The following is a 15,804-nucleotide window of genomic DNA, read 5'->3' on the forward strand; positions in this document are numbered from 1 at the left end:
CAGAGGAGAAGAGGGCAGGATGATGCTTACTTGAACATGGAGGTGAGCTGAACCACGTATCGCTGATCCCATCTGGTTAAAGATAATAACGAAGAAGATGTAAATTCATCACATTTTAACTTATAAAATTAGGAAGGAGGGGGGAAAATTAGGGCCATTTCAGGTGTGATTTGGTACCACTGGGAAACAAGATCAAAGAGATAACATGTAAAACCACGAAATACAAGCTTTTAACCTAGCAGACTGGCAAGTAATCGAAGTCTGATGATATTCAATGCTGGTGAGATTGTGGGAAAGAAACACTGCTCACCTGCTGTTTTAGGGAGTGTACACTGACACAGCCCTCCTGGGAAGACAAGACCCCCCGACTTTAAAGGTGCACGTAATACTCGGGCGAGGATTAAAAAAAAAATATATATATATATATATATATATATATATATATATATATATATAGATAGATATATAGATATAGATACACATATGCATGCACACAAGCACAGACCCACCCAAGTCTCTATTAGAAAGATACTCCCTCTGCATGCTTGTAACAGGTCACCCAGACATATATGTTCACTGCAGCACTTGTTATAATAGCAAAATGGTATTGATCGAATATTATTGGGGAGAAAAATCTAACAACTGGATATTAGCCAAATAGACTACTGTGGAACCATTAAAAAAATGATACAAAAAAAATGATGTAGTTTTATAAACAGACATGAACAGAAGTGGGATAGGAATAACACAATGTGTACTGAATAAGATCCTTTGTGTAATTAAAAACAAATGAATCAGCCCAGCCAGCGTGGCTCCGTGGTTGAGCGTCAGCCTATGAACCAGGAGGTCACAGTTCAATTCCCGGTCAGGGGTGTACAGAGGGAGCCAATCAGTGATTCTCTCTCATCATTGATGTTTCTCTCCCTCTCCCTTCCTCTCTGAAATCAATAAAAATATATTTAAAAGCAAAACAAATGAATCAACGGATTAATATACATGTGCTGATATACATGCCTAAAATCATTTATGTAAAAGATCTTATATAAGGAACTATAAAAGTGGTCATCTTTGGTTTAGATAATGTTGAATATTTTCTTCTGGTTCTTTTTAATATACCTAACTGTAATCATATTTTTCTATAACTCAGTATCATTCTCTTTATATTTCACTGACTATACAGTGAAGGCTTTTTCATCTTCAATGTATGTCTTTATACATTTTACTCTTAATGGGTATAAATTTCAAGTCTCTACTATTTTATGATTAAGTTGATCACCAATGTCTTTGTTGAACATATCCATGTATGAGAATTTTCTTTTATGTTGGACTCTGTTCTCAGGGTAATTCCCATATTTCTGGGTTTGAAGATATAAACATCACTTACATATTCCACTCCCTCAAAAAAATATAAAAGATATAGCAGAAAGGCGATTTCCCCAGCCTTAAGGATCTTAGGAATCCAAAGAATACTGGTGGACTAAATTGCTGTGTTAAGATAGACAGTCAAATAAATGGAAATTATATATATAATCTTAGAACAAAGAATGTAGTAAATAATCACTCAAAAATGCAACACAGCCTAAGTGGTTTTATACAAGTGCCACATTATAAATGATCTAAAACATTCAGTGACATGAATTCCTAAAACCAATGGGAATTCTTCCTTCTTCCTTCCTTTCTCTTCTTTCTTTCAATATATTTTTATTGATTTCAGAGAGGAAGGGAGAGGAAGAGAGAGACAGAAACATCAATGATGAGAGAATCATCCATTGGCTGCCTCCTGCACACCCCTCACTGGGGTTGGAGCCCACAACCTGGGCATGTGCCCTTGACCAGAATGGAACCCGGGACTTCAGTCCGCAGGCGGATGCTCTATCTACTGAGCCAAACTGGCCATGGCAGGAATTCTTTCTCTTGACCCTTACAGTCACGATAAAGTTCTACAGAGTAATGAGAAAGACTCACCTGCCAGAGCAGAGGGTGGTGATCAACTGCTTCCTACATTCTTCCCCACTCAGTTCATCTAGAAATGCAAATACACTGAGAATGAATTTGATTACGCGAATAGAGAAAAGCCACTAAAGTGGGAAGAAACTTACCTTTTCCACATGCCAGACTGCCCTTTTTGGTACCAAGGGCCGTGAGAATGATGGGTAATAACTCCAAAGATTTTCCATTCGTTAGGCTGCCCTCTTTGATTGCACCAATAAACTCGTTGGCTAATTCAACCAGCGATGGTCCCGGGAAACAGTGGACCTACGTGTTCACGGGATTAAAAAAAAAAATTGAACAGAAATCCAAATGTTGGCTATCTCTTTCCAAGAAACAGAGTCTTTTGCTGAATTAAAAGAACTGGCAATGAGACCAGAACTGGCCCTATCAGGGACTCGGGGCATCCTTTCTCTCTGGTACAAACTTGTCATTATAAAGGATTGCACTAGCCGGTTTGTCTCAGTGGATAGAGCATCAGCCTGCAGACTGAAGGGTCTTAATTCTGGTCAAGATCACATACCTGGGTTGTGGGCTTGATCCCCAGTAGGGGGCGTGCAGGAGGCAGCCAATCAATGATTCTCTCTCATCATTGATGTTTCTATCTCTCCCTCTCCCTTCCTCTCCAAAATTAATAAAAAAATATACTTAAGTCCTAGCGGGTTTGGCTCAGTGGATAGAGCGTCAGCCTGCGAACTAAAAGGTCCCAGGTTTGATTCCAGTCAAGGGCACATGTATGGGTTGTGGGCTCGAACCCCAGCGGGGGACTTGCAGGAGGCAGCCGATCCATGATTCTCTCTCATCATGGATGTTTCTCTCTCTCCCTCTCCCTCTTCCTTCCTCTCTGAAATCAATAAAATTAAAAAAAAAAAAAAAAAAAAAGATTGCAAAGGTCAGAATCCTCTACCAGTTCCCTATATTTTCAAATATGCCAGCTCTTCAAAGATACACGTCCATGACACCAGACACGTAACAGAACCACCTAGATGGTTTATGGCCCATCCATCAACTATTTTGTCTTTTAATAGTTCCCATTCATAAACAGGACCTGGGCTAGGTCTGGCAGATCTGTTTTCCCTCCCTCAACAAATTACAGCAAAGGCCCACCCCACCCCCCAAATCTACCCCAAACCAAAAGTGTGTTTGCTTTCCAGCTCACCTCCAGCATCAGCAATCCGATGATCTCAGAGGCTATTTCTTTCTGCAAGTCCCCTGACTCCACCAACTGGGTACAGCAGGTGTATATCTTGCGTCTCCTAAGGGCCCCAGCTTCCTCAGAGCAGGGGGAGCCTTGTTTTAAAAAGGTGTACAGAAACAAAAGGACAAGTCTTACAAGGTTGAAGGGTAAGTAAATAGGAAAAAACACGCAGCTTTGTAATTTAACACAGAAAAAGAATGATCAAAATACTGACAACTGTGGTGTTTAAAAGTTTTGAAAAAGTAACTTAGGCAGTTGGCTGAAAATGTCATCTTTTCTTCTTCCACCTACGTCATTAATTTTTAAAAAGAATTAAAAACTACTGCACACTTTTTTGGGTCCATAACCCAAATTAAATGTCTTTAACATACTTCAAAATATCAGGACTGGGTGATGTCTGAGTAATACAGATCTTGGAAGATTCTTTCCTCCAGAAAAGCAAAAAGAGAACACTGACAAAAACCGTGAAAACCAGCTTGTTCAGAACTCTGGAAATTAAGCAGAGACGTCTAACCATCCAGGGAGTATTTAAGAAAAACAGCAGAATCTCAGGGAGAACAGCAAGCTTGGCATTTAACATCCACTCATCCCATCCCCCTGCCTTCCGCTAGCTCAGGAGTCGTTACAAGCCAGTAGCCCCAGCCAGGCTGGCGTGGCTCAGTGGCTGGGCATCACCCTATGAACCAGGAAGTCACAGTTCGATTCCTGGTCAGGACACATGCTGGGGTTTCGGGCTCGATCCCCAGCATGGAGTGTGCAAGAGGCAGCCGATCAATGACTCTCTCTCATCATTGATGTTTCTATCTCTCTCTCCCTCTCCCTTTCATTATGAAATCAGTAAAAATATATTTTTAAAAAAATTTAAAGCCAACAGCCCCTGGGAGGTGACAGTGAAGGGGTACAGAGTTTCTGTTCAGGACTATAAAAATGCTCTAAAATTCATGTGGTGATGGTCGTGCAACCCTGTGACTATACTAAAAGCCACTGAATTGCACATTTTAAATGGATAAATTGTATGATATGTCAATTATATTTCAATTTTAAAAAACTGTACACTTTTTTAAAAAAAATATATTTTATTGATTTTTTACAGAGAGGAAGGGAGATAGAGAGTTAGAAACATCGATGAGAGAGAATCATTGATCAGCTGCCTCCTGCACATCTCCCACTGGGGATATGCCCGCAACCCAGGTACAGGCCCCTGACCGGAATCGAACCTGGGACCTTTCAGTCCGCAGGCCGACGCTCTATCCACTGAGCCAAACCGGTTTCGGCAACTGTACACTTTTAAAGGGTGAATTTTCTAGTATGTGGGATATATCTCAATTTTTTTAAATGTCGTCTTAACTACTACTGTTCTTTTATACAATCAATGAATTAAAATGATTAGGAGGTAGTTTCCACAAGTACTCCATAACTCATGCTACTTTTAAACCAGGCTTTCCAAGTCTGTATTTTTAAATAAGATGAAAATAGGTGGGAGCCGTAATAATCTTCCCCAGGTTTGTCTGTCCAGGAAAAAAATTTCTCTTCTTTCTTTCACCTAACCTCCTTTTCTTGGATATTTCTACGAAACAGTCATTTAGCAAGTTTCTATAAAGGTCAACTCAACCAATCTTGAAAATTTTTTCATGCACAGGAAGATGTGTATTTATTTATTTACTAGAGGCCTGGTGCACAAAATGCGTGCACTGGTGTGTGTGTGTGTGTGTGTGTGTGTGTGTGCGCGCGTGCGCGCTTCCCTCAGCCCAGCCTGCACCCTCTCGCAGTCCAGGACCCCTCGGGGGATGTCCGCCTGCTGGCTTAGGCTCAATCCCTGGCAGTCAGACAACCCTCTCACAGTCCAGGACCCCTCGCTCCTTACCACCCGCCTGCAGCGGAGGAGGGAGAAGTTCCTGCCACTGCCGCTGCACTTGCCAGCTGTGAGCCTGGCTTCTGGCTCAGTGGCACTCCCCCTGTGGGAGCACACTGACCACCAAGGTACAGCTCCTATGTTGAGCATCTGTACCCTGGTTGTCAGTGTGCATGACAGTGACCAGTCATTCCGCCGTTTGGTCGATTTGCATATTAGGATTTTTATTATATAAGAGCTTTTATATCCTCACCCGAGGATATTTTCCCATTGATTTTTAGAGTGGAAGGGGAGAGAAACAGAAACATCGATGTAAGAGAGACACATCAATTGGTTGCCTCCTGCACTTGCCCTGACTAAGGCCAATGATCGAGCCTGCAACCAAGGTACCTGCCCTGGACTAGAATCGAACCCACGACCCTTCAGTCTGTGGGCCGACTCTATCCACTGAGCCAAATCAGCCAGGGCAGGAAAATGTGTTTTTAGACCCTTGAAAACTAAACCAAGTTAAAATGCACTGCTAAGAGTATAAAGCCACTTTTTTTTTTTTTGCCTTGTAACAAAATCTTAAACATCACTGAGTCACGATCTGCAAAAAAAATGTAGAACTGGCCCTTTTTCAAAATATGGAAACAAATATACCCCGCTGGAAATGAAGAATCTCTATATCCCATTTCATTAAATCCCACAACTCTTAGCCCCTTAAGCAGACCAGGCACTAACCACTGCTACTGTCTTCTCCACCATTTGAAAAGCACAAGGAGCCCTAACTGGTTTAGCTCAGTGGACAGAGCGTCGGCCTGGGGACTGAAGGGTCCCAGGTTCGATTCCGGTCAAGGGCATGTACCTTGGTTGCGGGCACATCCCCAGTAGGGAGTGTGCAGGAGGCAGCTGATCAATGTTTCTCTCTCATCGATGTTTCTAACTCTCTATCCCTCTCCCTTCCTCTCTGTAAAAAATCAATAAAAAATATTTTAAAAAAAAGAAAAGCAAAAGGAAACCAAAGCTGATTTAATGAAATACACCCTTTATAGGCCCCCAAACCAGCCATCTCACCTCAGGCAGCCACTGCAACCCCCTTGAGTAAAATTATTAAAACCCACAAGACAAGAGACTTGCTGCTTTAGTTGATTACGTAAAGTCTCCCAGACACACAGCCAAGTCTCAGTGGGGCTGCAAACAGCATGAATAATAGCAAATTGCGCCCCAAGCAAACAGCTCTACCAACGGGGCAAGGGAGACAGGAGGGCATCCGTTATCGTTACCTCGGAAGATGGCTCTCAGGAGGGCTCCAACAGCTCTGCCTTTCACCGCCTGGTTCTGAAGGAGATTCGCGAGCTGCGATCAGAGAGAAAAAAGACTACAAGTCTCTGGCAACAACTTCTTGACCCCAACGCCCTAACCTCCCAATATGAAAGAATTCATCTGTCAGGTTCAAGTCCTTCTGAGGCTCCAGGGGTTAGAAAGGACATATTCATTTAGGTAGATCAGGGGAGACTTTAACATGACGCTGGGTAGAGCGCTGGCCTGTGGACTGAAGGGTCCCGGGTTTTTGTTTTTTAAATTTTTTTTTTAATATTTTATTGATTTTTTTTTTTACAGAGAGGGAGAGGGATAGAGTTAGAAACATCCATGAGAGAGAAACATCGATCAGCTGCCTCCTGCACACTCCCTACTGGGGATGTGCCCGCAACCAAGGTACATGCCCTTGACCGGAATCGAACCTGGGACCCTTGAGTCCACAGGCCGACGCTCCCTCCACTGAGTCAAACCGGTTAGGGCGTCTCCGGGTTTGATTCCAGTCAAGGGCACATGCCCAGGTTGTGGGCTCGATCCCCAGTAGAGGTCGTGCAGGAGGCAGCCGATCCATGATTCTCTCTCTCTCCCTCTTCCTTCCTAAGTCAATAATAATAAAAAGACTGAACTTTATTCATACTGATAGTGGGGAAGGGCATGTAATGAGAATAGAGCCACAGTTATCGTAATAAATTATTCACCTCTCTAAGTACAGACAAGTTTTCTTACAGACCCTGGGAGACCAGGGGATGAAACAAGGCTGTAAAAAGGTAAGATGCCTCAATGGGTCCATGACTCAAAAGAAACACATTTTGGGAACAGGACATGCTTTGACTTGGTTGCTGTGCCCGGACCCTGACCCTCTCTGGGAGTTTTTCTCAGGAACGCTGACCATTCCCCGGTCCCAGGCACGGGCTGAGCTGTTTCTAACACCATAGATTAGCCACCTTGTTATCGGACTCTGAGCTCCTGAAGGCTGGACTGCAGACCCTCCCCTCCCCTTCCCATGTTACACTTGCAGCTCGCAGCTGCACGGAGCTATCTTCTCCCTCGTGCGTATATAACCAGTCAACTGGTGAGGGGGTCAGAGCAGAATTTCCAGGGTGATCGACTGCTCTCCCCATTCTGCAGGCATTATTGGAATAAACGCGCATATGAGTCAGCCCTGTCTCTGCTTAATTTGGCTCAAGCAGTGACAGGTGATCTCGGACCCACTGTGTCCGGTTTCAATACTACAAACATATATAGAGCACTCAGTCAGCACTAGGTACTGAGCTATGTTCTTGGGGCTACACATTCAACAGATATTTTGAGCATTTTTTCCCTAGGCACTAGGGATACAAGGACGAGCAAGATGGCCATGGTCATTTGACTCAAAGAGTTACAGTAGAGCAGGAGGGAAAGGGTGACAGAAAAAATTTTGGAAAAAAAATGTGTAAAGGGAGTAAATCGAAGGCTGAGATAGACAATAACTGAGGAAAGGGAGATGATTTCAGCTAGAGTAGGCTAATCTTTTTTTTTTTTTTATTGATTTCAGAGAGGAAGGGAGAGGAAGAGAGATAGAAACATCAATGACGAGAGGGAATCACTGATTGGCTGCCTCCTGCATGTTGGACCAAGCCCACAACCCAGGCATGTGCCCTTGAACGGAATCAAACCCGGGACCATGTAGTCTGTAGGCCGACACTATCCACTGAGCCACACCGGCCAGGGCAGAGTAGGCTAATCTTAAGGAAGGACTCTTCTCCATGCAGGAATCTGAATAGGCTGAGATCAATTATTACAAAAAAAGTAGATCAGGAGAGGAAGATTAGGAACAATAAACAGCCTAACATAAGGTAATTATTGTATCATTTTATAATCATACCTTGTGAAGACATGGTGGTATTTATTCTCTTACTAATAATTTTGAAATATTTTACTGCTTATGAATTTTTTTAATATATATTTTTATTGGTTTCGGAGAGGTAGAGACAGAAACATCAATGATGAGAGAGAATCACTGATCGCTGCTTCCTACACGCCCCCTACTAGGGATCAAGCCCGCAGCCCGGGCATGTGCCCTTGACCAGAATTGAACCTGGGACTCTTCAGTCCACAGGTAGACGCTCTATCCACTGAGCCAAACCAGCCAGGGCCACTGCTTATGAATTTATCTTCTCTAGGGAAAAATAAAAAGGAAGGAAGGAAGAAAGGAAAGACAAGAGCACCAACAGGCAAATCTAATACCTTAATAACTTCAGTCCGGATGTTATCTTCATATTAGATTGTTCTAAGAACCATAAAAGTGTACTAATTTGCTCATAATACTATATAAATAATATCAGAAATATTATTTGCTTATGTCGCTGTATAAATGTACACAAATGCCCTCCAGCTGTCCAGTTCTCTCCCTCATTTCTTAACCTCCATGAGCTGTAACCATACAAATCCTTGTCTCCTAAGGAGAGTGGGGAGTAGACGGAGTGGCGGGACAACCTTTGATTTTGGGGGCACACGCTTCCCGGTACTCACGTCATCTTCCTCCAGGGTTTGAAGAAAGGCCTGCAGTCTGTCTGCTGTCTTTTCTGCTGCGAGAGACAGAATTTTCTGGTCCATCGCTGCACGTCAGGGCACTGGAAGGCAAACGTGTCAGCGCTGATGAAACTTCCAGAAGCAAACGTTTCTTTTTTTTACCCCCTTCCCTCTCTGTTAACTGCGTATTTCACAGATATTAAGGACAACATACAGTGGATGATACGCAACAGACTAAGGTCTACTAACTCGTCCCCGTTAGATGATTCTTAGCAGAACAAAATCATCTCGAGAATTAATTCCCTCGACTGTCCTTACTAGAAACGTTTATTCTAATTAAATGGATTTATGATTTTCCCCACATTTTTTTAATTTAATTTTTCTTTTTCTTTTTTTTTAATTCTCACCCGTGGATATTTTTCCATTGATTTTTAGGGAGAGTGGGAGAGAGAGGGAAAGACAGAGAGAAACATCGACTGGCTGCCTTCTGCACGAGCCCAACCAGGGCCCGACCCAGGGAGGAGCCTGCAACTGAGGTACGTGCCCTTAACCAGAACTGAACCCGGGACCCTTTGGTCTGCAGGCCGCCACTCTATCCACTGGGCCACACCGGCTAGGGTTTTGCCCACATTTTTATGTTTTTCTAGCATCTACCCCTAACAAAACTCATTTAACAGTATGTCAAATATATAATAAATTATTACAAATATTGCCCTGGCTGGTTTGGCTCAGTGAATAGAGCGTCGGACTTCAGACTGAAGGGTCCCGGGTTCGATTCTGGTCAAGGGCACGTGCCCAGGTTGCAGGCTCGATTCCTAGCAGGAGGCAGCCGATCGATGATTCTCTGTCATCATGGATGTTTCTATCTCTCTCTCCCTCTCCCTTCCTCTCTGAAATCAATAAAGAAATATATATGTAAAAAAAAAACCCCAAATATATAGACAAGAATATGTATTATAATGCGAAGTAAGATCTGGTAAAAGAGCCGAAACCGGTTTGGCTCAGTGGACAGAGCGTCGGCTTGCGGACTGAAGGGTTCCAGGTTCGATTCCGGTCAAGGGCATGTGCCTGGGTTGCGGGCACATCCCGGGTGGGAGATGTGCAGGAGGCGGCTGATCGATGTTTCTCTCTCATCGATGTTTCTAACTCTCTATCCCTCTCCGTTCCTCTCTGTAAAAAATCAATAAAATATATTTAAAAAAAAAAAAAGATCTGGTAAAAGAATAAACAAACTGCACTGCAAACGCAAAGGCCAACTAAATGGTATAAAAACAAAGGAGACATGAGCAATGAGGCTGAAGAAAGAAACACGTCCACATCTTCCCCGCAGCGGGAAGCGGGAACCGGGGGTCAGAGACTAAATGTGGGTAAACAGACGGTGTCGGTGTCCGTTCCTGGGGGGAAGAGCGTCACCGACGACGGCACAGGGGGACCCGAGACACCGATTTGGGGGACATGAGGACAGAGTGTAAAGAGGGGAGGGTTGGGAATAAAATGCCAGGTGCAGGGATTTGGGTTTGATTCTGCAAATAATAAGAGAGCAACCAACATTTCTGGAGCCAGAGAGAGCACAGGCGGCATCGGCGTGCAAAGCGCGGAGCCCGGGAGGTGACGGGGCTATCGCGGTGGCAGCGACCGAGGCCCGTATTCGGGGTTTTGTTTTTTTTTTTTAAATATATTTTATTGATTTTTTACAGAGAAGAAGGATGAGAGATAGAGAGTTAGAAACATCGATGAGAGAGAAACATCAATCAGCTGCCCCCTGCACATCTCCTACTGGGGATGTGCCCGCAACCCAGGTACATGCCCTTGACCGGAATCGAACTTGGGACCCTTCATTCCGCAGGCCGACGCTCTATCCACTGAGCCAAACCGGTTCCGGCTATTCGGGTTCTTTAAGGGAAATTTAATTTTTAATTACGGGACGGAGGCGCTGAACCTCGACGGAGGAAGCGCCGAACGCGAGGGCTGAAGCGTCCCACGCCCCGGGCGGGGGTTGGGGGGGAAAGAAACCGCGAAAACCCACGGGACAAGGCTGCGCACCTCGACCTTCCGGGCCACAGAAACTCCGGACGCGACCCTGCCGTCCTCACCGACCCGCTCCGTCCTCCGGGGGCCGAACGCGCCGCCCGGGCCCCGCGCCGAGCCCGTCCGCACAGACAAACCAGCCCGGACGCCGCCGCCGCCAACTTCCGAAACTCCCGCGCAACTGCACGCCCCCGCACTTCCGTCGCCCGGAGCAACAGGCCCCGCCCCCCGCCGCGCGCTTCCGCCGCCGGGCGCCCGCGGTGGACTGTACCATGAAGGCCGATGGGGTGGGGGGGACGGTCGGGAGTCCTCGGACGTGCCCACGCACAGTCCCCGGGGGGGGGGGGCGAGGCGCGGCACGTGAACTCGAACGCGGGACCGCAGAGTGAGCATGCGCAGTGCGGGCTGGGGTCCTGCTGGGGAGGCCGGGAGAGGGGACGAATGAAGCGATGGTCTTTGCATGCGAAGGTCTGGAAGGCAGAGGGAGGGGTCCCACTCCGTTTGCCATTGGAGGTGCCAGGGATCCCTCAGCTTTTGGTTGTTTCTTGTGAGAAACCCCAGCATTTAGTGCATGGTTTGGCAAAGCAGTAAATGCTCCATAAATGTTTGAATATTTGCAGGAAAGCAAAGAGCAACGCGGGAGAGGGCAGAGAGTCCATCGCCTATTCCTTTATTCATGAGGATTATTTCAAGCTGATGAATATTCTATTAAGTCCCTCCCCTGAGATTCCCCACGTGCAAGAGAGAGAGAAATACCCTCAGTGCAAAGGACCCAGTGCCCCCTTCCCCCCAGAGGAGCATGCCCTGGCCATTGCTCCTTCCTCCCCTCTAAGGGACCCCACGAGACTTGCAACCAGGGGAGCAGTGGGCAGCGGCAGCTTATCCGGGGTCAACCCCCCAAACCTGTGTCCACGGCCCCCTTTTCTCTGAGTTCCCAGCAAGCCAAAGCAGCCCAGCCTGGGCTCTCCTGATGCTTCTACACCAACGTGTCAAACTCAAAGGCTAACACAGGCCAAATAAACGAGGCATGTGCCCCGCAGGCCGCGAGTTTGACATGCTTGTTCTACACCCTGCCTTGTTTCACTGTCCAAATTGTGTTGGTTTTTTAAAATATATTTTATTGATATTTTTTTTACAGAGAGGAAGGGAGAGGGATAGAGAGTTAGAAACATCCATGAGAGAGAAACATCGATCAGCTGCCTCCTGCACACCCACTACTGGGAATGTGCCCGCAACCCAGGTACATGCCCTTGACCGGAATCGAACCTGGGACCCTTCAGTCCGCAGGCCGACACTCTATCCACTGAGCCAAACCGGTGAGGGCCCTAATTGTGTTTTTGCCGCATCCAATAAATTCTTGCTTGCTTTGCTGCAAAGAAGAGCAAAAGAAAGAAAAGCAAAATGAGGATTATTTCAAATTTTTCTATCTCCTCAGCCCTTAGCAGATAACCTCACTGTCATCAGCACCAATTCCTTCCTTCAGCCCCATAGCAATGGGACCATGTGCCTCCGAGCCCTCCCTGGCCTGGGAGAATTATTCCTAGCCAGAGGCAGTGACCAGACTCTTGCCTCCCTGGGCTGCTCCCAGGAAACGGAGGTGATGTCACCTTCCCCAGGACTGGGGTGAGGGGGCGGGGGCAGGTGTGGCTTCCCTGGGCAGTGACACCCCTGTGGCTCTCACTTCTAGAGGAGGGGGCAGCCTCGTGTGCTGAATGATGGGAGGGCTTTAGAGTGACTGGGTCTCCAACCCTTACCCGCTGTGTGGCTTTCAGCTCAGTTTCCTGTTCTGTAAAAAGGGGGATTGTACCCTAGCTGGTTTGGCTCAATGGATAGAGCGTCGGCCTGCAGACTGAAGGGTCCTGGGTTCAATTCCGGCCAAGGGCACATGCCTGGGTTGCGGGCTTGATCCCCAGTAGGGGGTGTGCAGGAGGCAGCCGATCAATGATTCTCTCTCATCATGGATGTTTCTATCTCCCCCTCTCCCTCTCCCTTCCTCTTTGAAATCAATAAAATATATATATATATATATATACATATATATATATATATATATATATATATATATATATATGGGGGAGTATACTCTGCCTCACATCTGGAAGGACTGGGAGTGAGATAACACTCCTCAGGCCCCTGCCACAGTGCAGAACGGGGGCACAGCAAATGCGGGCCCCCTCCGTCCCTGCCCCCCAGCCTGGCACAGGTGCCCCGGGCCAATGAGGGCAGCGTCTCTCCTCGAACAATGGCACTGCTGTTGTTCCAGCCAGAGGAGCCAGACGTGAATGTGAGTCTTGAGACAGGGAAGGGCAGGGCCGTGGCAGGAGAAGGGCTTCAAAGAGAGGTCAATGCCGGAGAAAGCCCCGCTCCCGGACAGGGACCTCGTAGCCTGCTGGCCTCCTGAAAAGCTCTGTTATGGGGCAACCTGTAAGAGACGACCACCAGAGCCAAAGGGTAGAATTTAGGAGCCTTATTAGCTGGCCAGTGACTACAGTTACAGTACCCCGCCAGAGCAGGGACCGAACTGCAGCCCCGACCAGATGTAGAAGTGAGCTTTTATTCACCAAAACCACGAAACGGTTGGCTAAACACACACAAAGTTCGTCGCTCCATTTCTCAACACAGGTCACAGACTCATACCCGCGAAAGGTTACAGACTCGTATCTTAGAAAGGTCTGGCTCTTGCCGTAACCGGTTTGGCTCAGTGGATAGAGCGTCGGCCTGCGGACTGAGGGGTCCCAGGTTCGATTCCGGTCAAGGGCATGTACCTTGGTTGTGGGCACATCTCCAGTAGGGAGTGTGCAAGAGGCAGCTGATCGATGTTTCTGACTCTCTATCTCTCTCCCTTCCTCTCTGTACAAAATCAATAAAATATATTTTAAGAAAAAGAAAAAAAAAGAAAGGTTAGGCTCTTCACCCCTGCCTAAACCGTGACCTGCTTGTAAAAAATGTTAAGAGAGAGCTGTGGCCAAAACTGGTTTGGCTCAGTGGATAGACTCAGTGGATAGAGCGTCGGCCTGCGGACTGAAGGGTCCCGGGTTCGATTCCGGTCAAGGGCATGTACCTGGGTTGCGGGCACATCCCCGGTGGGGGATGTGCAAGAGGCAGCTGATCGATGTTTCTCTCTCATCGATGTTTCTAACTCTCTCTATCTCTCTCCCTTCCTCTCTGTGAAAAATCAATAAAATATATTAAAAAATAAAATAAAAAGAGCCAGAGACAGCGATGACCTAATTTAACTGTAGCCTTCTATTGTTCCTAAGCCCTGGGGCGTTTACTGCAGCTCCCAGCGGCCCACCCAGCTCTGACGGAGAGACCTCCTTGAAAGTGGTGTTATGCACTTGTGTCCCCCCCCCCCCCCAATTCATATGTCACAGTCCTCTCCCCTAGTTCCTCAGAATGTGACTGTGTTTGGAGGTAGGTGAAAGGTTCGGAGTGAGCCGGAGTCATGCACCTATGACATGTGGCCATAATCAAGAGAGATTTTATTTTATTGTTGTTCATCCTCACCTGAGGATATATTTCCATTGATTTTTAGAGAGAGTGGAAGAGAGAGGGAGAGACAGAGAGAAACATCCATGTGAGAGAAACACATTGATGGGTTGCCTCTTGCCCCAACCAAGACCCAGGCCGGGGAGCAGCCCGCAACCGAGGTATGTGCCCTTGACTGGAATCGAACCCAGGACCCTTCGGTCTGCAGGCCGAGGCTCTATCCACTGAGCCAAACGAGATTTCTATTTCATGCACCTGGGTGCAGGTGGACCGAGTCTGAGGAAGGAATCGGCGGAGAATGCAGGGAGAGAGAGATTTTTATTAATCCTGGCTGGCTTGCAAGCCGTTCTGCTGACATAAGGGTCCAGTCGTCCTTGGTTCCTCCCCATGCCAGGTGTCTGGTGGTTATCTGGCCTACGCCGTGCTCAAGGTTGCAAGCCTTCTGCAAGGTATCTGCTAAGCACAGTAAGTTTTCTCTGCCCCGTTTTATTCTCTTTAACCCAGTGGTTCTCAACCTTCCTAATGCTGCGATCCTTTCATACAGTTCCTCATGATGTGGTGACCCCCAACCATAAAATTATTTCCATTGCTATTTCATAACTGTAATGTTGCTGCTGTTATGAATCGTCATGTAAATATCTGATACGCAGGATGTATTCAGGCGACCCCTGTGAAAGGGTCGTTTGACCCCCAAAGGGGTCGCGACCCACAGGTTGAGAACCGCTGCTTTGACCCTTTCCGTAGGGTCTTTAAAGGTAATTAAGGTAAATTATCTGAATTTAGGTCATCAGGGTAGGCCCTAATGCAATACGACTAGTATCCTTATAAGAAGAGGAGATGGCCCGGCTGGTGTGGCTCAGTGGTAGAGCATCAACCTATGAACCTCGGGGTCACAGTTCGATTCCCAATCAGGGCACATGCCCGGGTTTCGGGCTCAATCCCCAGTGCGGGGCGTGCAGGACGCAGCCAATCAATGATTCTCTCTCATCACTGATGGTTCTATCTCTCTCTCCCTCTCCCTTCCTCTCTGAAATCAATTTTTTAAAAAAAGCGGTCGACTGGTCCCAGAGCAGGCTCCTACCACAGCACAAACTGCCTAGCAGGGGGGTGGGCCTATCTAGTCTTGTCTCCCGCCTCCGCCTAACCAGCTACCTTTCCCTGCTGGCCCCTCTCACCCTGGAGGTGACAACTCCCTCGCCAGGCCCCGCGGGGCTGGGGGAGAGGGTGGCAGGTCTGGATTCCCCCAAGCTGCCATTGCATCGGCAACCACCTTTAAAATCTCTCTGTGCCTCCTGCAAACCTTCCTCTGGGAGCCGCCTGGGAGGAGGGAGAGGGCAGGGAGGGGGGAATGGGGCTGGCCCACATCCCACCCCCAAAGCCCGGCTTCCACATGGCTGAGCAAGAACCGGGCAGACCACACAAAGGAAGGCTTTGAGGC

At 47.1% G+C, this 15,804-nt stretch overlaps 2 protein-coding genes across 2 annotated transcripts in view; one reads left to right on the forward strand and one right to left on the reverse strand.

Moving 5' to 3' along the window:
- The window catches only part of FANCI (FA complementation group I), a gene marked incomplete at its 5' end in the record, with an annotated part of 49,969 nt that extends 41,036 nt beyond the window's left edge, over nt 1-8,933 (reverse strand). Inside the window, 6 exons of the mRNA XM_081114714.1 lie at nt 31-72; nt 1,966-2,023; nt 2,100-2,256; nt 3,149-3,279; nt 6,305-6,377; nt 8,850-8,933. Coding sequence (XP_080970840.1) covers nt 31-72; nt 1,966-2,023; nt 2,100-2,256; nt 3,149-3,279; nt 6,305-6,377; nt 8,850-8,933 — 545 coding nt within the window. The remainder of the gene's footprint in view (nt 1-30; nt 73-1,965; nt 2,024-2,099; nt 2,257-3,148; nt 3,280-6,304; nt 6,378-8,849) is intronic.
- The window catches only part of CRTC3 (CREB regulated transcription coactivator 3), a gene marked incomplete at its 5' end in the record, with an annotated part of 1,283,408 nt that overhangs the window by 1,152,916 nt on the left and 114,688 nt on the right, over nt 1-15,804 (forward strand). The gene's annotated exons all lie outside the window — the stretch shown is intronic.

This window comes from Myotis nattereri (assembly GCF_964212035.1).
Source record: "Myotis nattereri genome assembly, chromosome: 21".
In the NCBI taxonomy this organism is placed as follows: domain Eukaryota; kingdom Metazoa; phylum Chordata; class Mammalia; order Chiroptera; family Vespertilionidae; genus Myotis; species Myotis nattereri.